The 26,686-nt window shown below is 52.0% G+C and overlaps 2 protein-coding genes across 8 annotated transcripts; one reads left to right on the forward strand and one right to left on the reverse strand.

The window, feature by feature from the left end:
• Positions 1-4,366: 4,366 nt before the first annotated feature.
• Positions 4,367-6,105, reverse strand: FANCE (FA complementation group E). Its single transcript, XM_044286877.1, has one exon. The coding sequence runs from the start codon at positions 5,968-5,970 to the stop codon at positions 4,531-4,533; it is 1,440 nt and encodes a 479-aa protein (XP_044142812.1). The 5' UTR covers positions 5,971-6,105; the 3' UTR covers positions 4,367-4,530.
• LOC122932462 (secreted frizzled-related protein 2-like) lies at positions 5,119-18,000 on the forward strand. Of its 7 annotated transcripts, none has more exons than XM_044286883.1 (5): positions 5,229-5,247; positions 10,419-10,523; positions 14,623-15,144; positions 15,232-15,309; positions 16,838-18,000. In XM_044286883.1, the coding sequence occupies exons 2-5, from the start codon at positions 10,517-10,519 to the stop codon at positions 17,140-17,142; spliced, it is 912 nt and encodes a 303-aa protein (XP_044142818.1). In that variant the 5' UTR covers positions 5,229-5,247; positions 10,419-10,516; the 3' UTR covers positions 17,143-18,000. The 7 variants fall into 7 exon arrangements, with proteins under 7 accessions (XP_044142814.1, XP_044142818.1, XP_044142817.1 ...); XM_044286882.1 differs by lacking the exon at positions 5,229-5,247 and adding an exon at positions 5,259-5,277; XM_044286880.1 differs by lacking the exon at positions 5,229-5,247 and adding an exon at positions 5,570-5,703.
• Positions 18,001-26,686: the final 8,686 nt, after the last annotated feature.

Genomic DNA, 26,686 nt, shown 5'->3' on the forward strand with positions numbered 1-26,686 from the left:
GATTTTTTTGATTGGGTGACTAAAATAATAGACGGTGGAGGTGCAGTAGACATCGCTTATCTAGATTTTAGTAAGGCTTTTGACACTGTCCCACATAGAAGACTTATCAATAAAGTGCAGTCATTGAGCATGGACTCCCATATTGTTGAGTGGATTAGGCAGTGGCTGAGGGACAGACAACAGAGGGTTGTAGTCAATGGAGAACATTCAAAACAAGGTCATGTTACCAGTGGGGTTCCACAGGGATCTGTACTGGGACCAATTTTGTTTAATATCTTCATAAGTGATATTGCAGAAGGCCTCGATGGTAAGGTTTGTCTTTTTGCTGATGACACAAAGATATGTAACAGGGTTGATGTTCCTGGAGGGAAACGCCAAATGGAAAAGGACTTAGGAAAACTAGAAGAATGGTCAGAACTCTGGCAACTGAAATGTAATGAGGATAAGTGCAAGATAATGCACCTGGGGCGTAAAAACCCAAGGGCAGAATATAGAATATTTGACACAGTCCTGACCTCAGTATCTGAGGAAAGGGATTTAGGAGTAATTATTTCAGAAGACTTAAAGGTGGGAAGACAATGTAATAGAGCAGCACGAAATGCCAGCAGAATGCTTGGATGTATAGGGAGAGGTATAAGCAGTAGAAAGAGTGAAGTGCTTATGCCGCTGTACAGAGCACTGGTGAGACCTCATCTGGAGTATTGTGCGCAGTACTGGAGGCCATATCTCCAGAAGGATATAGATACTCTAGAGAGAGTTCAGAGAAGAGCTACTAAACTGGTCCATGGATTGCAGGATAAAACTTACCAGGAAAGGTTAAAGGACCTTAACATGTATAGCTTGGAAGAAAGACGAGACAGAGGGGAGATGAGAGAGACTGCTAAATACATGAAGGGAATCAACTCGGTAAAGGAGGAGAGAAGATTTAAAAGAAGAAAAACTGCTACAAGAGGACATAGTTTTAAATTAGAGGGGCAAAGGTTTAAAAGTAATATCAGGAAGTATTACTTTACTGAGAGAGTAGTGGATGCATGGAATAGCCTTCCTGCAGATGTGGTAGCTCCAAATACAATGGAGGAGGTTAAGCATGCATGGGATAGGCATAAGGCTATCCTTCATATAAGATAGGGCCGGGGGCTATCCATAGTATTCAGTATATTGGGCAGACTAGATGGGCCAAATGGTTCTTATCTGCCGACACATTCTATGTTCCTATCCTGTGTGATACTGTCTGCTGAGCTGTGTATCTAATCCTCTCCTGTGTGATACTGTCTGCTGAGCTGTGTATCTAATCCTATCCTGTGTGATACTGCCTGCTGAGCTGTGTATCTAATCCTATCCTGTGTGATACTGTCTGCTGAGCTGTGTATCTAATCCTATCCTGTGTGATCCTGTCTGCTGAGCTGTGTATCTAATCCTATCCTGTGTGATACTGTCTGCTGAGCTGTGTATCTAATCCTATCCTGTGTGATACAGTCTGCTGAGCCGTGTATCTAATCCTATCCTGTGTGATACTGCCTGCTGAGCTGTGTATCTAATCCTGTCCTGTGTGATACTGTCTGCTGAGCTGTGTATCTAATCCTATCCTGTGTGATACTGCCTGCTGATCTGTGTATCTAATCCTATCCTGTGTGATACTGCATGCTGATCTGTGTATCTAATCCTATCCTGTGTGATACTGCCTGCTGAGCCGTGTATCTAATCCTATCCTGTGTGATACTGTCTGCTGAGCTGTGTATCTAATCCTATCCTGTGTGATACTGTCTGCTGAGCATCTTTTTTTTTGTTTAACAGTAAAAAGATGTATTTATTTAGTTTTACAAGTAGTATAAAAATATTTATCTTCTATTACTTGAAATAGTTTTTTGTTTTAGTTTTTTAGCTATAGAGCATATTTGCATTATGCATGTTTTAATATTCATGGACTATTCTGTGAACAGACCAATCAATATAAAAATCCTGGACAACTCTTTTAAACTGCTGTACACTATTTATATATAGAGCCTTGAAGAAGTATTCATACCCCTTGAACTTGTCATACATTTCTTCACGTAACACACATGTGATAGAGCAGCACAGAGTAGCAAGTTTGTGTTAGGCCTCTTTCACACTTGCGTTGTCCGGATCCGGTGTGTCCTCCACTTGCCGGAATTACACGCCGGATCCGGAATAACGCAAGTGAACTGAAAGCATTCGAAGACGGATCCGTCTTCAAAATGCTTTCAGTGTTACTATGGCAGCCAGGACGCTATTAAAGTCCTGGTTGCCATAGTAGTAGTGGGGAGCGGGGGAGCAGCATACTTACAATCCGTGCGGCTCCCGGGGCGCTCCAGAATGACGTCAGAGCGCCCCATGCGCATGGATCATGTGATCCATGCGATCACGTCATCCATGCGCCTGGGGCGCCCTGACGTCACTCTGGAGCACCCCGGGAGCCGCACGGACGGTAAGTATGCTGCTCCCCGCTCCCCACTACACTTTACCATGGCAGACAGGACTTTAGCGTCCCGGCAGCCATGGTAACCATTGAGAAAAAGCTAAACGTCGCATCCAGCAATGCGCCGAAACGACGTTTAGCTTAAGGCCGGATCCGGATCAATGCCTTTCAATGGGCATACATTCCGGATCCGGCCTTGCGGCAAGTGTTCCGGATTTTTGGCCGGAGCAAAAAGCGCAGCATGCTGCGCTATTTGCTGCGGCCAAAAAACGTTCCGTTCCGGAACGTTAGACATCCTGATGCATCCTGAAGGACGGACTGTCCATTCAGAATGCATTAGGATAATCCTGATCAGTATTCTTCCGGCATAGAGCCCCGACGACGGAACTCTATGCCGGAAGACTATAACGCAGGTGTGAAAGGGCCCTTAAGTGAAAGGAAAATGATACCTGGTTTTCAAAATGTTTAATAACTAAAAATGTGAAAAGTGTGGTGTCCATTTCTATTCGGCGACCTGTACTCCGCACCAACTGCCTTCAAAAGTCAGCGAATTAGTGAATAGAGTCCATCTGTATGCGATTTATTCTCAGTGCAGCTGTTCTGTAGAAGCCTCCGGGGTTTGTTAGAGAACATTAGTGATCAAAAAGAATCATGAAAACTAAACTAGAGATGAGAAAAGTGAGTTCGGATGAAACATCCAAAGTCGATTTGCATAAAACTTTGTTAGAATACTGCACGGAGCGAGCGCTCTGTACCGGCTCCTATGAGCTGAAGTCATTACTTTGCGAAGTCTCGCGAGACTTTGGGTAATAACTTAAGACATTAATTTCTACTGGTAAAAACCTTTTACCGAACCAGAGTTCATCAAAACTTGTATTTTCTTAATTTAAAGTCCTGTTCATTGTATGCTTTATATAGCCGTAGCTGTCAATCACCGATAGGACCGCCTCCTTGACGTCAAAACCCAGAATTAACAGGAATTGACATTAAAAAAATATGATTTTTCTAAATCTTTTGCCACAAAACCATATAACATTTTGATCGGCTCCTTCTGTTCTATAACAATGCTACTGGTAGGTTACACTGCATTGTCTTGGTGACAGGTTCCCTATAAATATGTTTTTGGGCAACTTTTTCTGTAAAAGTTCTATCAGCTGCTTCATATACATATATACTTAAAGGGCTTCTGTCACCCCCCAAAAGTCTTTTTTTTTTTTTAGGCTAATTAAAATCCTTATACTGCGATTTATCAATATATAGGGCTCTTACTTTTTTTCATTCAGTAGTTTCTTAAAAACAAAAACCCTTTTTAATATGTTAATTACCTCTCTACCAGCAAGTAGGGCGGTTACTTGCTGGTAGCCGCCACATCCTCCTTTAAAAAACAAAAAAACGCCCCTCCTCCTGCTGATTGACAGGGCCAGCGAGCGCTCTCCTCCTCCGGCTGGCCCTGTCTGCAATTCAAATCCCGCACCTGCACCTCATTCGGCGCAGGCGCTCTGAGAGAAGGACGCTCGCTTCCTCAGCACTCCCTCAGTGCGCCTGCGCTGATGACGTCTTCTCTTTCGGGTTTAGAGGTGACGTCATCGGCGCAGGCGCACTGAGGGATTGCTGAGGAAGCGAGTGTCCTCCTCTCAGAGCGCCTGCGCCGAATGAAGACATGTAAGGCGCAGGCACGGGATTTGAAATGCAGACAGGGCCAGCCGGAGGAGGAGGAGAGTGGTCGCTGGCCCTGTCAATCAACAGGAGGAGGGGCGTTTTTTTTTTTTAAAGGAGGATGCGGCAGCGGCTACCAGCAAGTAACCACCCGACTTGCTGGTAGCGAGGTAATTTACATATTATAAAAGTTGCGTTTTTAAAGAAGCTAAGCCACAGAAAAGGGTAAGAGCACTATATATTGAATAATCGCACTATAAGGATTTTAATTAGCCTAAAAATAAAAAATATGACTTTCAGGGGGTGACAGAAGCCCTTTAACTTTAGGTGTGTGGACCTCAGTGGCATAGATTTTGTGACCGCTGCCCATATTTCCCACCCTCGGGAAATGAAAGGATATCCTGCCTCCGATACAGGAAAGGGTGTAAGAACACGTCTCACTTCAAGCTTTCTTGTACTCGGTGCAGAGCGTTCTGCAAGGACTTCTTCATAAACGTTTGGTTGGAGTTGATTACATTAGTCATGAGCTCAATATGGGAAAGCTGCACCAAGTTCTTCTTACTCGTCAATAGAACCAGTAAAAACTTGGAAAATGTCATAGACTTGGAGAAGTCCTCTGCAGCATGACCGAGGTGGCCGAGCAGGAAATCAAACTCAGATTGGTTCAATGTCTCCTTTTTCTCCACCAGCATGTGCAGGACCCTGACAGACGCTTCGGAGCAGGGCGACCTAAAGATCGGTTCAAAGCACAGATGTAGTTCATGGGACTCCAGGCATTCTGAGACCATTCGGCAAAGGAAGTCTGCATGTACAGACCCGGTCCCCGCCGTGGCCAGCAGTGACCCGATGAGAACGTGGCAGGCTGGCCGGGCGTACTTCCTGCAGAACACAGTCAGGGCTGCGGTGAGGGTGCGGGAGGCTGGGGCAGAGAGCAGAAGGACCTGCCCGAGGAATAGGAGATCGGCCAAGGCTTCTGCATGGCCGTAACTAAGAGCTGGGGAAATGAGGTCCAGGTGGCTGCAGAGATGATACAGGCTCTTTGGGGACATTTGTGCGACACCGACAGAGGAAAGCACAGTCCGGAGCTGCAGAGGATTACACACCTCACAGAGATGTCTCAGCTGCGACACATATTCCTGGTCCAATGTCTCAGGGTCAGTCTCCAGGTGCATGGACTGCTTCAGGTGTGCGATGATGCTGCTGATGGATGCAGGGGCGTCCTCCGTCTCTGGGGGGGGCGCTACTGCCTCCATCTCTGGGGGGGGCGCTACTGCCTCTAGTTCGTCCTCTGAGTGATGTGACTGGGGGGAGATACTGACAGTGGGTCCAATGGCAGCTTCTGGTGGTGCTCCGCTCTCACACTGCCCTCTGCAGGCGGTCGGGGGCGAGTCCCAGGGAGGTCTATAGGGGCCCAATGTAGACTGCTGGGCTGCTGTCTGACGCACTCCCCGGAGGAGAGGCTGCAGTCTGTCCGTAGCTGGAGCTCTCTGGACGCAGGTCTCCGGGTGACTGGAGAGCTGGCGGGTGAGGCGCAGCAGCCACTCGTCTGAGGGGTGAGGCTCTGCCCGGACCGTCTCTGCCAGCAGCTGAAGACATGGCGCCGGTAACAGGTGAGACACTGACGGCAGGAGGCTGAAGAAATTCCTCTGTAGTTGTATCGGCAGCTGGAAGAGCCTGGGCTTTAAGACCAGCCTGGTGGTGGGTCCGTCCGGAGCGGGCGCCGCCATGCAGAGATCCTCCAGCATTCTGTCCCAGGGAAACTGCGCGGAGAACATGTGGACGACCCTGTAAGCGGCCAGGACCCCGTGAGGGCCGCTGCCCAAGGCCTGTAAGAAGAGGCGGCCGGCCCTGTCACAGGGAGGGGAGCCCGCCGCCATGAAGGTCTCCTGTGCGCTCCTCTCCCAGACCGCGACACGTCACAGCGGAGACGGGATTCCCGCCAGGGACGTACAACTCGGTGCAATCCATCCGCGAAACAGACCTACTGACGTCACGTGGTCATGTGACATCTTTAAGTCACGTGCGTCGGAAACTGGCGGGAAACACAGGCGGCTGTTTGCAGTGTCAGTAGGAGGGGAGCCGCGTGTGTGTGTGTGTGTACCGCGGAGGGGCTACGGGGACTGGGGTCTGTTTATTCAGAGGGTGGAGTCTCTGTAACATTGTATTGGGGAGTCCATGTAAGATTGGACGCTGAGGCAGGGACTGTAAGGCGACTTTCACATCTGCGTTTTCAATTCCGCTATTGACGTCCGTCATAGGGTCTCAATAGCAGAAGAAAATGCGTCAGTTTTGTCCCCACTCATTGTCTATGGGAACAAAACGGAATGCACCAAAATGAAATTCCGTTCCGTTTGGTTGCGTCCTCATCATGGACAGAAAAATGCTGCAGGCAGTGTTTTTCTGTCCACAATGTGGTGCGGAGCGAGACGGATGTGTAGAGAAATAAAGGAATGTTCTCCAGCATCCGTCAGTGTCGGTCGTCTTCACTGCAGATCGGCATAACAGCGCATGCGTCACCCTCCACCACAGGTTATGATTAAGAACTTCCACGTTTGAAACATGTGAACCTGTGGTGGAGGGTGACGCATGCGCTGTTATGCCGATCTGCAGTGAAGACGACCGACACTGACGGATGCTGGAGAACATTCCTTTATTTCTCTGATTGTACAAGGGACGGGTCCGGTCCTCTCCGTGCACCGCACGCTTATGGCGAGCTGGATAAACTTTCTTTTTTGATTACTGACACAATGCAAGTCAATAGGGACGGATCCGCCATCTCTGACACAATAGAAAACGCATCCGTCATGGCTAGAGAGATAATACAACCGGATCCGTTCATGACAGATGCAGGCGGTTGTATTATGGTAACGGAAGCCTTTTTGCAGATTCGTGACTGATTTGGAAAAACACTAATGTGAAAGTAGCCTAAAATTGTATGGGGGAGGGGGAGGGGGCTGTGTGAGATTGTATGCCTGTGTATCTAATCCTATCCTGTGTGATAGTCTGCTGAGCTGTGTATCTAATCCTCTCCTGTGTGATACTGACTGCTGAGCTGTGTATCTAATCCTATCCTGTGTGATACTGTCTGCTGAGCCATGTATCTAATCCTATCCTGTGTGATACTGTCTGCTGAGCTGTGTATCTAATCCTATCCTGTGTGATAGTCTGCTGAGCTGTGTATCTAATCCTCTCCTGTGTGATACTGACTGCTGAGCTGTGTATCTAATCCTATCCTGTGTGATACTGTCTGCTGAGCCATGTATCTAATCCTATCCTGTGTGATACTGTCTGCTGAGCTGTGTATCTAATCCTATCCTGTGTGTTACTGTCTGCTGAGCTGTGTATCTAATCCTATCCTGTGTGATACTGTCTGCTGAGCTGTGTATCTAATCCTCTCCTGTGTGATACTGTCTGCTGAGCTGTGTATCTAATCCTATCCTGTGTGATACTGTCTGCTGAGCTGTGTATCTAATCCTCTCCTGTGTGATACTGTCTGCTGAGCTGTGTATCTAATCCTCTCCTGTGTGATACTGTCTGCTGAGCTGTGTATCTAATCCTCTCCTGTGTGATACTGTCTGCTGAGCCGTGTATCTAATCCTCTCCTGTGTGATACTGTCTGCTGAGCTGTGTATCTAATCCTATCCTGTGATACTGTCTGCTGAGCCGTGTATCTAATCCTATCCTGTGTGATACTGTCTGCTGAGCCGTGTATCTAATCCTATCCTGTGTGATACTGTCTGCTGAGCTGTGTATCTAATGCTGTCCTGTGTGATACTGTCTGCTGAGCTGTGTATCTAATCCTATCCTGTGTGATACTGTCTGCTGAGCTGTGTATCTAATCCTATCCTGTGTGATACTGCCTGCTGAGCTGTGTATCTAATCCTATCCTGTGTGATACTGTCTGCTGAGCTGTGTATCTAATCCTATCCTGTGTGATACTGTGTGCTGAGCTGTGTATCTAATCCTATGTGATACAGTCTGCTGAGCTGTGTATCTAATCCTATCCTGTGTGATACAGTCTGCTGAGCTGTGTATCTAATCCTCTCCTGTGTGATACTGACTGCTGAGCTGTGTATCTAATCCTATCCTGTGTGATACTGTCTGCTGAGCTGTGTATCTAATCCTATCCTGTGTGTTACTGTCTGCTGAGCCGTGTATCTAATCCTATCCTGTGTGATACTGTCTGCTGAGCTGTGTATCTAATCCTATCCTGTGTGTTACTGTCTGCTGAGCTGTGTATCTAATCCTATCCTGTGTGATACTGTCTGCTGAGCCGTGTATCTAATCCTGTCCTGTGTGATACTGTCTGCTGAGCCGTGTATCTAATCCTATCCTGTGTGATACTGTCTGCTGAGCTGTGTATCTAATCCTATCCTGTGTGTTACTGACTGCTGAGCTGTGTATCTAATCCTATCCTGTGTGATACTGCCTGCTGAGCTGTGTATCTAATCCTACCCTGTGTGATACTGTCTGCTGAGCTGTGTATCTAATCCTACCCTGTGTGATACTGTCTGCTGAGCTGTGTATCTAATCCTATCCTGTGTGATACTGTCTGCTGAGCTGTGTATCTAATCCTGTCCTGTGTGATACTGTCTGCTGAGCTGTGTATCTAATCCTATCCTGTGTGATACTGTCTGCTGAGCTGTGTATCTAATCCTATCCTGTGTGATACTGTCTGCTGAGCTGTGTATCTAATCCTATCCTGTGCGATACTCTCTGTTGGGCCCCTGTATCTAAGCTGATGGCAGTCTGGGTGGGTACATGTGGGGTGAGGCTGGCGGTGGTCTCTGGGTGCTGCCCCCTCCCCCGCAGTTTCCAGTACATTGTGGTGACCAGTGCGATGTTTCCAGGCCCTGACACAGCGGTCAGCAGACTGGGAGGGGAGTGCAGAGATAGATTTAACAACAACCCCCATCATCATCCATTGAGATACGTACAGAGAAATATAAACAGGGCGCGGTGGTGTGTGGGGGGTTCACTTGGCGCCACCATTGTCCGCAGCGCTGTACAATATAATCCCCGAGGGGGGGGGGCACTGTGAAACGGGCACAGGTCATGGGGCCAAAAACCACATTGCAAAACTGTCTCGCGGGATCAGACGGGCGGCGGGTTCACCAATAATGGAGGCGTACGCCCTCGTTCACTCCCCGCAGGAAAAACGGATCCAGTCCCAGAAACCTCGAAATCTGATATCAATTTATGAGGGGGAAAAGGCAGAGATTGGAGTCTGAGAGCTGTGATTGGTTGAATTTTTGGACAAGAGACATGTCCAGGGATGTACTGGGGGGAAGGGGGCTGTGTACTGGGGGGAAGGGGGCCGTGTACCGGGGTATACTGGGGGGAAGGGGGCCATGTACCGGGGTATACTGGGGGCAGGGGGCCGTGTACCTGGGTATACTGGGGGCAGGGGGCCGTGTACCGGGGTATACTTGGGGGAAGGGGGCCGTGTACCGGGGTATACTGGGGGCAGGGGGCCGTGTACCGGGGTATACTGGGGGAAGGGGGCCGTGTACCGGGGTATACTGGGGGGAAGGGGGCCGTGTACCGGGGTATACTGGGGGAAAGGGGGCCGTGTACCGGGGTATACTAGGAGCAGGGTGCTGTGTACCGGGGTATACTGGGAGCAGGGCGCCGTGTACCTGGGTATAGTGGAGGCAGGGTGCTGTGTACTGGAGTATACTGGGAGCAGGGCGCCGTGTACTGGAGTATACTGGGAGCAGGGCGCCGTGTACTGGAGTATACTGGGAGCAGGGCGCCGTGTACTGGAGTATACTGGGAGCAGGGCGCCGTGTACTGGAGTATACTGGGAGCAGGGCGCCGTGTACTGGAGTATACTGGGAGCAGGGCGCCGTGTACTGGAGTATACTGGGAGCAGGGCGCCGTGTACTGGAGTATACTGGGAGCAGGGCGCCGTGTACTGGAGTATACTGGGAGCAGGGTGCTGTGTACTGGAGTATACTGGGAGCAGGGCGCCGTGTACTGGGGTATACTGGGAGCAGGGCGCCGTGTACTGGGGTATAATGGGAGCAGGGCGCTGTGTACTGGGAGCAGGGCGCCGTGTACTGGGGTATAATGGGAGCAGGGCGCCGTGTACTGGGGTATAATGGGAGCAGGGCGCCGTGTACTGGGGTATACTGGGAGCAGGGCGCCGTGTACCTGGGTATAGTGGAGGCAGGGTGCCGTGTACCGGGGTATACTGGGAGCAGGGCGCCGTGTACTGGGGTATAATGGGGGCAGGGCGTGTACTGGGGTATACTGGGAGCAGGGCGCTGTGTACTGGGGTATACTGGGTTTGTCAGTGACTTTCCTGCCTCTCTCTCTCTAGGGAGCTGCTGTGGTGATTGAGGTGTGATCTGCGGCGCCTGTGCTGCTGATTGCCTGTGATGAGGGCTCTGGACACAGGAGCTGACACTCTCGGGCTGGATGGCAGGTAGGTCTGTGATTGCTGAGCTCTGGGCCGTGTTCCTGCGCCACGTTCCACGCTCGGACTGTGGGGGGATCGGTGGGGCCGGACATCGACAAGTTTACCAAACAGGTGTAAATGTTGGCAAAAAAACAACTCCAGTCAGGGGCTATCTGTTAGGGGTTGGAGTACTTTTAACTCCAGAGGGGCACCTACCGGGCTTTGTAAATGACCCCCAGTAGACAGACGTTAGGGGTTACCTACAGAGTGCCCGCATGGAGGGCTGCTGCGGCTCCAGTGGTGCGGTCTGTCTGCCGTCGGGCTGAGATGGTATAAAGCCCTGTTCACACCTCGCGTGTCTCTGCTGTACCGGGATACCCCTCTAGAGGCAGTGCCAGGGGCCCACGGGGTCTGGCAAATGGTCAGAGGTCCCCAGGGGCTCAGTGTAAGGTCCATGGGGGTCTGGCATGAGGTCAGAGGTCCCCAGGGTCTGGCATGAGGTCAGAGGTCCCCAGGGTCTGGAAGGAGGTCAGAGGTCCCCAGGGTCCGGCAGGAGGTCAGAGGTACATGGGGGTATTAGAGGCTCGCACTGCTGACCGGACCGTCCTGCACTTTGAAGTTTATTACTGACCGGTCGGGGGAGGGGCCCCCAGCAGAGGGGGTGATGGGAGCATTAATGGCATCCATAGAATATTCTCTCTACAGTGCTCTAGTCACCTCCAGAGCTGCGTTCTCAATTGTACTGTTACATCATATCTTATCCTCCAGTCACCTCCAGAGCTGCGTTCACCTGTTTCTCAGTTGGCTTTAAGGATGTCGTGCTCCCTGCTTGTTCAGTGTCTGTGCTGTTCTGCTGCGCTGTGCAGGCGCCTGTGCATTCTGGGAGCTAGTCAGAACAATTGTCGTGTGTTTCATTCAGCAGAATTGTGAATGCAGCTATGGATGTGAGTGGAGTATAAGACGCTCGTGCTGGTCTATCACTGGTGGTCCGGGCCCCCCACCACTGCAGAGGCTGTTGTCATCTCCCAGCTTTCTGTAGACTCCTTCTGCGCTGTGTCAGTCTTCACTGTAGTTATGGTATTCTATTCCCCCATTCCAGACAGAGATGCGCTGCAGTGTATGGCAGTTACTCATTGTGCTGTCTCCTCCTTGGGAATGCTTGGACTTGTAGTTCCACAGTCGTCAGTGGCATGTAATGAGCCTGCAGTGTAGGATGAGAGGTGTGACGTGTGGCCCCGGGCGGTTTCCTGCCTCATGTCTGGAGCACAGAGCCCCCTCTGTCCTCACCGCAGCCGCGCACTCCGGGAAAATACTGCCATGGGGAAGGGGGGGTCACATAATAATGAGAGTATAATACCGCCCTCTATGCTGTACACCGCACGCTCCCTGGGTCTGAAGGGTTAAACAGTGAGAGGCCATGTTGGGCTCAGCACAGGAATCAATAGATCCTCCCGAAAACAGCAGGTTCAGCCGATGGCAGTCCGATGTGTATGGAGCCCTGTACCGGTCAGACACCAGGGGCCCCGGCAGAATCCCCTCAGTAACCTTCACCCCCTAGACTGCAGGGAGATGGGGGCTAACCCCCCCGGACAGCAGGGAGATGGGGACTAACCCCCCCGGACAGCAGGGAGATGGGGGCTAACCCCCCCCGGACAGCAGGGAGATGGGGGCTAACCCCCCCGGACAGCAGGGAGATGGGGGCTAACCCCCCCGGACAGCAGGGAGATGGGGGCTAACCCCCCCGGACAGCAGGGAGATGGGGGCTAACCCCCCCCGGACAGCAGGGAGATGGGGGCTAACCCCCCCGGACAGCAGGGAGATGGGGGCTAACCCCCCCGGACAGCAGGGAGATGGGGGCTAACCCCCCCGGACAGCAGGGAGATGGGGGCTAACCCCCCCGGACAGCAGGGAGATGGGGGCTAACCCCCCCGGACAGCAGGGAGATGGGGGCTAACCCCCCCCCGGAGAGCAGGGAGATGGGGGCTAACCCCCCGGACAGCAGAGAGATGGGGACTAACCCATGGTGCGAGTAAACCCCCTGTGGTGACACCTGTAAAGTGAATTGTCTCTCTTTCTATTGCACCCCCTGATCTTCCTCATGCTTTACACTGCAGCCTTGCTTGTTCATGTGTATAAGCAGTAGCTGAGCATGGAGTCTGTACACAGAGAGATCATTACACGAGCAGAAGACAGATCTGGAAGCACAGAGGAAGGTGGACCAGTAAGGGACCAGTAAGGGGGATTAGGTTGGGGCCGCCTGCAGGCATAGCCCTGCTCCAGAGCAGATGCAGCAATCAGCAGCCCCCCCCTCCCTATATAAACTCCACCACAGCTGGAGGGGCGAGACCCAACACATCTGTGCTGCCCCGGCCTGTCCCCACCTGGGGGAGAAGCGTCAGCTCCGGGGTTGTGTCCTGGCTTGCAGCAGCCACACACACAGTGCGGTCTAGTGTGCGCTGCCTCGGCTCCTCTACATACCTGGGTGAGGAGACGCCTGGGAAGCCCGTCGTCCGTACCTACCTAGTGAGAGGATCGCCCTCCACCTACCCGTAAGTATATATTACTGCATGAATGATGAGGATCTGTTGCAGTTATATATACTGTAGACATTGCTCTGTCTGGATGCAATTGTGACAGACCTTCAGCTGGGAGAAGTATTAGGTGTACAGAGGTTTTTCAACTTCTGGGGGTAAACAAGGATGTTCCCGTTCACTGACAGCAAGCAGAGATCATGAAACACAGAGTATAAGAAACTGATAGAACTATTAGGGTACATTCACATGACCGTGTGTAATCCTTTCCATTTTGCGGTGCGCAAATAACGGAACCGTGTATCCGCATTTTGCGGACAAATGACTTCCGTTTGTGTTCTGTGTGTCTTCTGTTTTTTACGGTCCGCAAAAAATAGAAAAACTAAATAATTATTTATGCCTTCAAAAATACGAAAATGGATGACATACGGAAACCATCCGAAATTTGCGGATCCATTGACTTGAATGGGGCTGCGGACCGATCTGTGCGGACAATAGTAGGGCAAGCTTCATATTTTGGCGGACTAGAAATGCGGAAACACGGATGCGGACAACATACTGAACCTTATCCGCACATTTTATTCACCCATAGAAATTAATGGATCCACATCTATTCCGTAAAATGCGGAACGGATGCGGATAAAAGTATATGGTCGTGTGAATGTACCCTGAAGGAAGACAAAGCAATACCATAAACCAGTGGCTGCAAAACTGCAACTCCCAGCATCTCCTATCAGCAAGCAGAGATCTTGAAAATGTTGAGGAATTTCAATGCAAAGTCAACTATGATGTTGCAGGGTTTCTCTTTAATGATTAAACTTCAGAAAGTGGACACCGGCCCTTTAAATGTTGTAGTTTATATCACGGGTCAATATTTGTGATGCAGACGCCTCCACGTGATGAAAAGCCGTTAAGTCACATTTATGTGTATGGCCCTTTAAGAAGCGGTTCTGGGCAAATGTCTTCCTGGTCTCCAAACTGCTGCAGGGTCATAAACTCCCCCAGATCTGTCCGGTGGGGAGGGGATTTTTAGGAAATCGGTACAGCACAGTGCGCTGATGGTTGTTGTTGGAAACGGTCAGCAAGTTGGTGGACTGGACGCACATACGGCTGAACTTCCTATGTTACTGGGGGGGGGGGACAGTTATTTCACCCCTCCCCCCTCACAGTCTGTGCAGATCCTGAACAAGCAGAGGATGCTCGGAGATTTCAGCTCTGAAGCTTCACATTGCTGGGGTCACGCGTTGAGTGGAGCCATGAGAGGGGACAGACTCCATTTCGTTTGCGCAGCTGAGGATGAGATTAAAGTAGTCCAGGCCGGAGATGATGAGGGTTGAACTCCAGTAGATGAATTCCGCCAACCGTTATATGTGATAATGTTCTCTGTAACTGCGGGGATGGCTCACCCGTCCGTGGTGGTCACCCAGCTCTCCGTGGCCCCTGAATATCATGGCTTTGATAAGAATACATCTTCTCTCTCGTCTGCACCTGGTGGTATCCTGTTCATGAATCAGGAAGTTCAGGATGAACAGAACATTAGACTCACTGCAGTTTGGATTTTAATTTTTTGGTGTTTTTTTTTTCTCCCCCCACAGGTTTCCCTGTGATCTGTAGAGCCGTGACCATGAGGGTCCTTCTGACCTTCGGGGTCTTGATGGGTGCTCTCGGCCTTCTGCACCCCGTCTCAGGATTTCCTTTTATTCTCACCCAGCTGAGCACCCGTAAAAGCAGCTGCAAGGCTATCCCGAGCAGCATGACGCTGTGCCACGGAGTGGGATACAGCGAGATGCGTCTGCCCAACCTGCTGGGACATGACACCATGAAAGAGGTTCTGCAGCAGGCCGGCTCCTGGGTGCCGCTTCTCACCAAGCAGTGCCATGGAGACACCAAGAAGTTCCTGTGCTCTCTGTTTGCCCCGGTGTGCCTCAGCGACCTGGAGGAGGCCATTCACCCCTGCCGCTCCCTGTGTGAGGAGGTGCGGGACGGCTGCACCCCCGTCATGGCCGCCTTTGGGTTTCCCTGGCCAGACATGTTCAATTGCTCCCAGTTTCCAGAAGGGAATGAGCTGTGTGTGCCCCCTGCTGGTCAGGATGATAAGTTCCCATTGGTGAAAGAAGGTAAGTGGTCGTGGGATGGGGGGGGGTTACCATGACACGGCCTTTAGCTGTCCACATTTCTTCTGATCTCCTTCTGTCTGTTTCCAGAGCTCCCGTGTCCCGCCTGTCACAGCGCCTCCGACAGCGAGAAGGAATTCCTGCAGGATTTCTGCTCTCGTGACTTTGGTGAGTCGTACAGATCAAAACAAGGCAACGTTTTGTTACTTATAAATAAAGTTTATTGAACGGTAAAACTATGAAGGGAAGACATTTAAAGGGACCCTCTGTCCGGGGCCGATCCAGTCTTATTACAGCACCTGTAAAATGTTCTGGGCTATTGGAAGCTCTTACAGCCACTAAAAGGCCCCATAAGGTGTCAGTCAGGAGGCCAAAAGAAGTAAGCTCCACCCCTGACTCCACAGACACCGCCCACTTCCTGTGTGTTGTCATGTGACCTCTCTCTGGTCTGCTGAATGGCTGGGAGGAAGCACAGAGGGGAGGGGCTTATGTGGCCGGACGGTTTTCTGATATTTAGTAGTGTGATTTCCCCCCCGCATATAGAGAGAACCTTCTGAACCAGTGTATCTAATCCCGTCATGGGCGGACTGGTCGTAGACCCTAGGGGCCACCAGCCAGGTACATAAATAATGCTGAGAGTATCAGTGACTTATGTGCCGCGCAGGTACCTCCTGAATGTAACTGCTTTGCTTCACACTGTGGGGCCGGCGGCAGTATTTTGTACTGCACTGTGGTATCTTGCACTATGGTATTGCTGGCTCCGCCCATTTCTGTTCCGCCTTCTGTCAATATGGACCCGCCTACAACATGGGCCCACTTTTAGGTTTTTTGCAGGACCACTTTAAGTTCCCAGTCCTCCCCTGAATCCTATCCTGTGTGATACTGTCTGCTGAGCGGTGTATCTAATCCTATCCTGTGTGATACTGTCTGCTGAGCTGTGTATCTAATCCTATCCTGTGTGATACTGTCTGCTGAGCTGTGTATCTAATCCTGTCCTGTGTGATACTGCCTGCTGAGCTGTGTATCTAATCCTATCCTGTGTGATACTGTCTGCTGAGCTGTGTATCTAATCCTACCCTGTGTGATACTGCCTGCTGAGCTGTGTATCTAATCCTATCCTGTGTGATACTGTCTGCTGAGCTGTGTATCTAATCCTACCCTGTGTGATACTGCCTGCTGAGCTGTGTATCTAATCCTATCCTGTGTGATACTGTCTGCTGAGCTGTGTATCTAATCCTATCCTGTGTGATACTGCCTGCTGAGCTGTGTATCTAATCCTATCCTGTGTGATACTGTCTGCTGAGCTGTGTATCTAATCCTCTCCTGTGTGATACAGTCTGCTGAGCTGTGTATCTAATCCTATCCTGTGTGATACTGTCTGCTGAGCTGTGTATCTAATCCTACCCTGTGTGATACTGTCTGCTGAGCTGTGTATCTAATCCTATCCTGTGTGATACTGTCTGCTGAGCTGTGTATCTAATCCTATCCTGTGTGATACTGTCTGCTGAGCCGTGTATCTAATCCTATCCTGTGTGATACTGCCTGCTGAGCTGTGTATTTAATCCTATCCTGTGTGATACTGTCTGCTGAGCTGTGTATCTAATCCCACAATGTGTGATACCGTCTCAGAGGCCCACTACTCCCCCCATCATCCCTGCGTCCTCCCCGTTATGACGGCGGTTTTTCTCCTCCTCAGCCATGAAGGTGACTATCCGCTCGGCCTCCTCTGTGGACGGGGACGTCATCGTGATTCCGGAGGCGAGGAGCCGGACGGTGTATAAGGCCAAAGGCTGGACGGAGGAGGAGCTGAAGAAGACCACCCTGTGGCTGACCGACGGCGACAGCTGCATATGCCCGGACCTGCAGGAGCCGGGGGCCGTGGTGCTGGTCATGGGGCACCGGGCCGACGACCGCCTCGCCATCTCCTGGGTCAGGAAGTGGCAGAAGAGCGAAAAGGAAATGAAGAAATTTTCCAGGACTGTGAGGAAGCTCCAGTGTTAGAGGTGTGATGGGAGGAGGAGGAGGCCCATCATGGTCTGATGGCTCATCATCCTCACCTCTGACCAGACGATCAGCCCACGGCCGCCCCAATAATGCCCAAGTGTGATGAGATAATGTAACCGCCATTATGTACCCGCCTACAAATCATATCTCCTCCCTATAGGCCAGCACAGGGGGGTGTGGTCACTGTGGGCGGAGCCTCTTTATAGCCCTGGGACTGTAAATATGGAGCAAAAAGAAAATGCAAAAACATTACTCCTTGTCCAGGCGCCGCTGCCCCCGGTGGCCACCGTGAGCGTGTGTGTGTCCAGAGCGTTTGATGCTCCTTTTTGTTATCCTCGGAAGACTTTTATTTTATATTTTTATGTATTTTGGGAATAAGGAGGGGACCGGGGTCCTGAGAACTTTAGATAAGTACATGTGACTGTTCCTTTAAAAACCAAGAGAGAAGTAAACAGGATTTTGTGTCTAGGACCACCCACTCCTTAAAGGGATAGTACGGCTTGTGCCTTCCTGGAGGACCTGACATGTGAATGGACACAGTGTAATACTTCATGTCCCCTGTGGTGGCGCCGCAGGGACGTTAAGACTTGCTGACGGCGTCCGCCACAGAGCATCGGGACAACCTGTGATCGGCTTATCTGACAATAAAGGATTGGCGAGGGCGGAGCGTTCCATGGCGGGTTCTTCTAGGAGTTTACGACGCTCCCCCCGGTTCTGTCCTCAGGTCATTGCTGATTCTGCCTGTGTCTGTTACAATGTATCGTATCCATAGTAACCAGACAGGCCGCTCCTCCCTGCACCGTCCCCGGCCGCCGTATTAATCAGATTTTTCTATAAATACATCTGTTTGGAGCAGAAGCCTAACTGTTTATAGCTGATCAGGGGATGATGGGAGTAGTGCTCCGTATGTGCTCAAACCTTGGGACAGTCGTCTCCTTCAGTTTATCGACAGGTTTACATCCAGCCACCTGATAGACTCCAGTCATCAAGCTTTTCAGCATCTCTGCTTGCTGTCATGAGGGGAGGGGTTTTTATTCTGTGGATGTGAACAATAAACATTCACTTATAGCAAGCAGGGATCCTGAAAACTAGTAAAACTGAAAACACAGAGGGGCACATTCATTAAGGGCAGCGGTTTAGATGCCAGTCTTAGTAACCTGTGTGAAACGGTGGTAAATGAGATGGCCCCTGCCCACAACATGCCCACTTTTTTTCGACGTGGTGTGGCCGGTGAAAAGTCCCAGATAGCGGCACAAAGGACCCCCGCACCGTAATCTGCGCCTGAAATACGCCTAATCTAGGCTTGTTTCTGTTGGTGATACCCAAAGTCTGTTACACTATACAATGACACAGAGGGGCCGGGGACAGCGGCATCGGGAGGGGGAGAGACGGGGGTGGAGGGGACAGAGGGGTCGGGGACAGCGGCATCGGGAGGGGGAGAGACGGGGGTGGAGGGGACAGAGGGGTCGGGGACAGCGGCATCTGGAGGGGGATAGACGGGGGTGGAGGGGACAGAGGGGTCGGGGACAGCGGCATCGGGAGGGGGAGAGACGGAGGGGACAGAGGGGTCGGGGACAGCGGCATCTGGAGGGGGATAGACGGGGGTGGAGGGGACAGAGGGGTCGGGGACAGCGGCATCTGGAGGGGGATAGACGGGGGTGGAGGGGACAGAGGGGTCGGGGACAGCGGCATCTGGAGGGGGAGAGACGGGGTGGAGGGGACAGCGGCATCTGGAGGGGGATAGACGGGGGTGGAGGGGACAGAGGGGTCGGGGACAGCGGCATCTGGAGGGGGAGAGACGGGGTGGAGGGGACAGCGGCATCTGGAGGGGGATAGACGGGGGTGGAGGGGACAGAGGGGTCGGGGACAGCGGCATCTGGAGGGGGAGAGACGGGGTGGAGGGGACAGCGGCATCGGGAGGGGGAGAGACGGGGGTGGAGGGGACAGAGGGGTCGGGGACAGCGGCATCTGGAGGGGGAGAGACGGGGGTGGAGGGGACAGAGGGGTCGGGGACAGCGGCTTCTGGAGGGGGAGAGACGGGGGTGGAGGGGACAGAGGGGTCGGGGACAGCGGCATCGGGAGGGGGAGAGACGGGGGTAGAGGGGTCGGGGACAGCGGCTTCTGGAGGGGGAGAGACGGGGGTGGAGGGGACAGAGGGGTCGGGGACAGCGGCATCGGGAGGGGGAGAGACGGGGGTGGAGGGGACAGAGGGGTCGGGGACAGCGGCATCGGGAGGGGGAGAGACGGGGGTGGAGGGGACAGAGGGGTCGGGGACAGCGGCATCGGGAGGGGGAGAGACGGGGGTGGAGGGGACAGGAGCATCTGGAGGGGGAGAGACGGGGGTGGAGGGGACAGAGGGGTCGGGGACAGCGGCATCTGGAGGGGGAGAGACGGGGTGGAGGGGACAGAGGAGTCTGGAGGGGGACAGCGGCATCTGGAGGGGGAGAGACGGGGGTGGAGGGGACAGAGGGGCCTGGATGGGGCAAGAGGTTTTAGTGGGACAGAGAGTTCTTCAGGGAGGGGACAGGGGGTCCGGAAGGGACAGGGGGTCTGGAGGGGACAGAAGAGCCTGGAGGGGACAGGGGTCCGGAGGGGACAGCCTTCTAGAAATCCCTGATCTGTTGGTTTGTTCTTCGCATCTGAGACTTAGGGCTCATGCACATGACCGTATGTATTTTGCGGTGCGCAAAAAACGGATCCGCAAAAAATATGGATGAGGTCCGTGTGCATTCTGTATTTTGCGGAACGGAGCAGCTGGCCCCTGGTAGAACAGTCCTATCCTTGTCCGTAATGCGGACAATAATAGGACATGTTCAATTTTTTTTGCAGTACGGAAATACAGACATACGGAAACTAAATGCACACGCTGTCTGTCCCCGGCCTCGGGCGCCCCGGACCCTGTCTGTCCCCGGCCTCGGGCGCCCCGGACCCTGTCTGTCCCCGGCCTCGGGCGCCCCGGACCCTGTCTGTCCCGGCCTCGGGCGCCCCGGACCCTGTCTGTCCCCGGCGCCCCGGACCCTGTCTGTCCCCGGCCTCGGGCGCCCCGGACCCTGTCTGTCCCCGGCCTCGGGCGCCCCGGACCCGGTCTGTCCCCGGCCTCGGGCGCCCCGGACTCCTCCGGCCTCGGGCGCCCCGGACTCCTCCGTCCCCGGCCTCGGGCGCCCCGGACTCCTCCGTCCCTGGCCTCGGGCGCCCCGGACTCCTCCGTCCCGACCTGCAGTGCACGGGACTAAACCTCTACAGTGACCATCAAACCCACATGTGCTGATGCCAGTTCCTCTCCAGTAGGACCCGCAGCCTCCAGGTAAGTGGGGTAAAGGGATCACCCACCTCCTGCTGCACTCACTGGGCACCTAAGGGTTAAGTATAACGTCAGTCAGTCTGTGATACAGTGTAACTCCTTGTCTTTGGGGGGGGGGGGGGGGGGGCTGGGGGCTGGAGGTCCCCACATGGACTGTGCAGCTCCGGGGACTTATTAAACTTTCATTACTGTGATGATTAGCCTTGGCTCGTTCAGCTGCAGGCCCCCCCTTCCCCCTCCCCCGCTCCCCGATTTTTATTTAGGTTATTAATTTGAAGCAGATGTTTGCTGAGCTAACGCCACTTGTGATGTCATCGCTCCCCGCCACAGACAACACCCCTCCCCGCATCAGTGATTGGGGGATGGGTGCTCTATACGACTTGTTTATTTTTCCAACAGTAGAGCTGGACCCCCAGGGACGGGTCTCGCCCCTCTGCAGTGGTGCCCCACCCCCTACACTAATGGGGCAGCATCATGTGACTGTACCCAGCCCCACACTAAGTACTGCTCACACCTTCTAAACACACCCCCCCCCCATCATCAAGACAATACTCACAGCGCCCCCAGTGTACAGTTCTGTGTATTGCCCACAGTGACGTATTGTAGTCTCCCATGATCGTTACAGGGGGCGCTATTAGGCCTCACAAATTATAGTAGATGTTGTCATGTGACAGTTTTCTCCCTTCACTGAGGAAACAACCCAATAACACGTTCAGCTCTGCTGCATCTGACTGCACAGGAAAATATACAGTAAAATGTCCCATATAATATCAGGATGTATGTGTTGGCGCCCTCTGCTGGCCGTGATATGAACCACAGTTAATGTTCCAGATATAAATACTAGAGCTTTACTTATCAGGAGTAGTGTGAATATGAACTTCTATTCTGCCAGGTTCTGCTCCTGAAAATGCCCAGGAGGCGGATCGTCACTGTGAAGTGCTCTCTCTATAGAGCTGCTCCACATGCCCTCCCCTCTGTTCTGAGTGACAGCTGTAGCATCCAACTAGGGGACTATTTACAGGGAGCGCTCAAAAGCAGAGGGCACTGGACAGCTAAGCCCCTCCTCCTGGGCACTTGAGGGAGCAGAACCTGGCAGAATAAAAGTTCATATTCACTCTGCTCCAGTCCTGATAAATAGTTGCAGCTCAGCATTCATTTCCACAGAGACGATCTGCGTTACAGGACACAACCAATGCGCAAGTGCGGCTCTGTTGTGGAAGAAAGCAGTCATGTTTTTCTATTCGTGTTCTGGCCCCGCCCCAGGTGTGATACAATGTATCCAATTTTCCCAGAAGGTTCCTTTACCAACAGTCACATGTTTATTTAAAGGGGTTCTGCAGTTTGTTTAGACTGATGATCTATCCTTTGGATAGATCATCAGCATCTGATCGGCGGGGTCCGACACCCGGGACCCCTGCCGATCAGCTGTTTGAGAAGGCATTGACACTCCAGGAGCTCCACGGCCTTTTCACTGTTCACTGCAGGCCCAGTGACGTCACGACCAGTATCACTGGCCTGGGCGGGGCTAAGCTCTGTTCACTTGAATGGGGCTTAGCCCTGCTCAGCCCAGTGATACTGGTCGTGACATCACTGGGCCTGCAGTGAACAGTGAGAAGGCCGTGGAGCTCCGCTGCCTTCTCAAACAGCTGATCGGTGGGGGTCCCGGGTGTCGGACCCCCGCCGATCAGATGCTGATGATCTATCCAGAGGATAGATCATCAGTTTAAACAAACTGCAGAACCCCTTTAAAGCTTGTGATGATTACAGCGACCTCCTGAACTCTGTTTGTCTCATAAACGCCGGTCAATGTTCACTTCCAGCTGATATCAAATAAAAGATGATTATAAAGAACCAAAGTCTGGTCAACCGGGAAGTCCAACACACTGACTAGCAATGGATGACACTGACAACTGAGTGCAGCTCTGGAGTATAATGCAGGATGTAACTCAGGATCAGTACAGGATAAGTAATGTATGTACACAGTGACTGCACCAGCAGAATAGTGAGTGCAGCTCTTGAGTATAATACAGGATGTAACTCAGGATCAGTACAGGATAAGTAATGTATGTACACAGTGACTGTGCCAGCAGAATAGTGAGTGCAGCTTTGGAGTATAATACAGGATGTAACTCAGGATCAGTACAGGATAAGTAATGTATGTACACAGTGACTGCACCAGCAGAATAGTGAGTGCAGCTCTGGAGTATAATGCAGGATGTAACTCAGGATCAGTACAGGATAAGTAATGTATGTATACAGTGACTGCACCAGCATAGTGAGTGCAGCTCTGCAGTATAATACAGGATGTAACTCAGGATCAGTACAGGATAAGTAATGTATGTACACAGTGACTGCACCAGCAGAATAGTGAGTGCAGCTTTGGAGTATAATACAGGATGTAACTCAGGATCAGTACAGGATAAGTAATGTATGTACACAGTGACTGCACCAGCAGAATAGTGAGTGCAGCTCTGGAGTATAATACAGGATGTAACTCAGGATCAGTACAGGATAAGTAATGTATGTACACAGTGACTGCACCAGCAGAATAGTGAGTGCAGCTCTGCAGTATAATACAGGATGTAACTCAGGATCAGTACAGGATAAGTAATGTATGTATACAGTGACTGTGCCAGCAGAATAGTGAGTGCAGCTCTGGAGTATAATACAGGATGTAACTCAGGATCAGTACAGGATAAGTAATGTATGTACACAGTGACTGTGCCAGCAGAATAGTGAGTGCAGCTTTGGAGTATAATACAGGATGTAACTCAGGATCAGTACAGGATAAGTAATGTATGTACACAGTGACTGCACCAGCAGAATAGTGAGTGCAGCTCTGGAGTATAATACAGGATGTAACTCAGGATCAGTACAGGATAAGTAATGTATGTACACAGTGACTGCACCAGCAGAATAGTGAGTGCAGCTCTGCAGTATAATACAGGATGTAACTCAGGATCAGTACAGGATAAGTAATGTATGTATACAGTGACTGTGCCAGCAGAATAGTGAGTGCAGCTCTGGAGTATAATACAGGATGTAACTCAGGATCAGTACAGGATAAGTAATGTATGTACACAGTGACTGCACCAGCAGAATAGTGAGTGCAGCTCTGGAGTATAATACAGGATGTAACTCAGGATCAGTACAGGATAAGTAATGTATGTACACAGTGACTGCACCAGCAGAATAGTGAGTGCAGCTCTGGAGTATAATACAGGATGTAACTCGGGATCAGTACAGGATAAGTAATGTATGTACACAGTGACTGCACCAGCAGAATAGTGAGTGCAGCTTTGGAGTATAATTCAGGATGTAACTAAATGATTTTCCTATTTCATGACGTAAAGTCATAGTTTTATTAAAGACACGGAGGCGAGTATTGCTATCTCCTTCTTTACTTCCACCAATAGCAGCAAAGGAAAAATTAACATAATCAAAACAACCAAGGACCCTCCCCTGACAGATCCTATAATAAGCAGTGTCCTCTTCATAACTTCCTCTTTCTTTGAATCCACGACACCAACCGCCAACCATAACCGAAAACGAATCGAACTGGAAACCGGAACCGACACGGCCCCTTCTGGTCCCTCCGACTGAAGAACTCAAGCCAACATGGCTAACATCTCAGGAAACCCGGAACAACACGGAACGCCATCTGCCAAGGAGCTCTCAACCTGAAACAGAACAAATAATATAGCCAGTGTAAGCACATGGGTACGAAATGCGCAATCTCGACCCTATAACGGTCGCACATCAAAAAGGTCGCCGAAACAACCATAAGAAAACTGAACGGCAAAACGTCATAAATAACAATAAAAGACAGTCAAACAGTCAATAACAATAATGCCATAACAATAGGGGGGGCAAGAGAAACCTAGGGCGGGCAATACTCGCCTCCGTGTCTTTAATAAAACTATGACTTTACGTCATGAAATAGGAAAATCATTTAGTTTTACAGCAAGACACGGAGGCTTCGTATTGCAAGTTCAAAGCTGCTCAATAATAGCTGAAAACACGTGAGTAGGAGGACGGAAATAAAATTCTGTGAACGTCGTGGCCCTAGACCAGTCAGCCAGACGCAGAATGTCCTCCAACCGAGCCCCCGAAACTGCCAGGGCAGTAGCAGCCGCGCCCCTGGCCGAGTGAGCGGTAAAGATCGTCGTATCAATCCCGGAAAGGGACATGACCCACTTCATCCATCGCGCCAAAGTAGGACTGGTCACCGGGCCAAAGGGATGGCGAATAGAGAGGAAAAGCTGCGGAGTGTCCGCAGAACGGTGAGACCGAGTGCGCAACTCATACTCCCGCAGGCACACCACAGGACAGAGCGCCGGAGAAGACGGAAAACTGGGATAGGACACCGACCGAATATTGGTCTTGGTACGCCGTGTGATGTTAAAAGTAACACCCTCGGGCGTAAAGGACCTGGCATCATGATCCAGAGCCCTAACATCTGAGACCCTCTTACAGGAAATCAGGCAAAAAAGAGTCAGCAATTTGGCCGAAAGCTGACGGAGGGAAAGAGACGCGTTGTCGGGCCAGGAAGAGAGAAAAGACAGGACCAGGGAGACATCCCACGTAGCGGTGAAACGCGGCCGAGGAGGCCGAGCCAAACGCGAGCCACGTAAAAGCCGAGACACCAAAGGGTGTTGACCAGCAGGAACGCCATCAAAACCCTGATGAGTCGAGGAAATCGCGGAACGGAACAAATTGATGGTCCGATAAGCTTTCCCTGCTTCAAAAAGAGACGTCAGGAATTGTAATAAATGGGTCACAGACGCCGAAACGGGATCCAGGTCCCGTTCCATGCACCAGCCAACCCAAGATCTCCAAGCTGCCCGGTAAGATTTTCGGGTGCCGGGAGCCCAAGCGTTGTCCAGGAGGCGTCTAGTTGCCTCCGAAACTCCCTCGACCTCGCCTGGAGTCCTGAGATTCGGCACGCCAGAAGCTGAAGGGAGCCGTCGACCAGGAGGGGATGCGGGGCACCCAGCGGGTCCCGGAGGAGATCCGTCCGCGTCGGGAGTAGGAGAGGCACATCCACCAGGAGTTCCAGGATAATCGGGTACCAGGCCTGAGACCCCCAGAAGGGAATCACCACCACCAATTCCGCCGCCTGACGACGAGTCTGTAACAGCATCCTCGGAATCATGGCGAACGGCGGAAATGCGTAATGTAGGGCTGCAGACCAGTCCTGGAGAAACGCATCCACCGCCTCTGCCACCGGATCCGGACGCCAGCTGAAGAACCTGGGCAGGTGAGCGTTGAGACGGGACGCGAAGAGGTCTATGGAACAAGGACCCCAGATGTCCGAGATCCTGGAGAACATCTCCGGATTCAACCTCCAGTCGCTGCCGTCCGTGAAATATCGGGAGCTCCAATCCGCTCGGTAGTTGTGGAGACCCGGAAGGTACTCCGCTTGGACCATGATGTCCCTGGACAGACAGTAGGACCAGAACTCCTTCGCCAGTCGGGCTAAGGTGGCCGATTGAGTGCCGCCTAGATGATTGACGTATCGGACCGCCGATACGTTGTCCATGCGTAGACGGATGCAAGCATGAGCTATGCCCTTGGTGAAACTCCTGATGGCAAACGAACCCGCCAGAAGTTCCAGAGCGTTGATGTGAAAACGGGTCTCGGACTCCGACCATCGACCGCCAGTGGAGATGCCCTCGCAGTGGGCCCCCCAGCCTTGGAGGCTCGCGTCCGACTCCACCGTGAATTCCGGTTGGAATCCGAAAATTGCTCTGCCGTTCCAGGCTTCCAAGTTGCACAACCACCAACGGAGTTCCTCCTGAGCTTCCTGATCCAGAATCACCGCGTCTGCAAACGAGGCCCCGGCACGGAGGTGGGCGATCTTCAGACGCTGTAAAGCTCGATAATGGAGTGGAGCGGGGAAGACCGCCTGGATGGAGGAGGCTAATAGCCCAATGATGCGGGCCAGATGGCGTAGCGATAGGGAGGGAGTAGAGAGAGCATGTCTCAACTCCTTGCGTATCGTCCGTAACTTCTCCGCCGGAAGACTGAGGGATTCCGCGACAGAGTCCACCGTGAAGCCCAGAAACTCCATCCGTCGAGACGGCGTGAGACAGGACTTCTCGAGATTGAGTAGAAAACCCAGATCCGTCAGCAGATCCGAGGTCCACTGGAGGTGCTGCAGCAGAGACTGCTGACACTGGTGCATAATGAGGATGTCGTCCAGGTATATGACCAGACGCACCCCCCGACTCCGCAGCC

This window comes from Bufo gargarizans, chromosome 3 (genome assembly GCF_014858855.1).
Source record: "Bufo gargarizans isolate SCDJY-AF-19 chromosome 3, ASM1485885v1, whole genome shotgun sequence".
NCBI classification, from domain to species: Eukaryota; Metazoa; Chordata; class Amphibia; order Anura; family Bufonidae; genus Bufo; species Bufo gargarizans.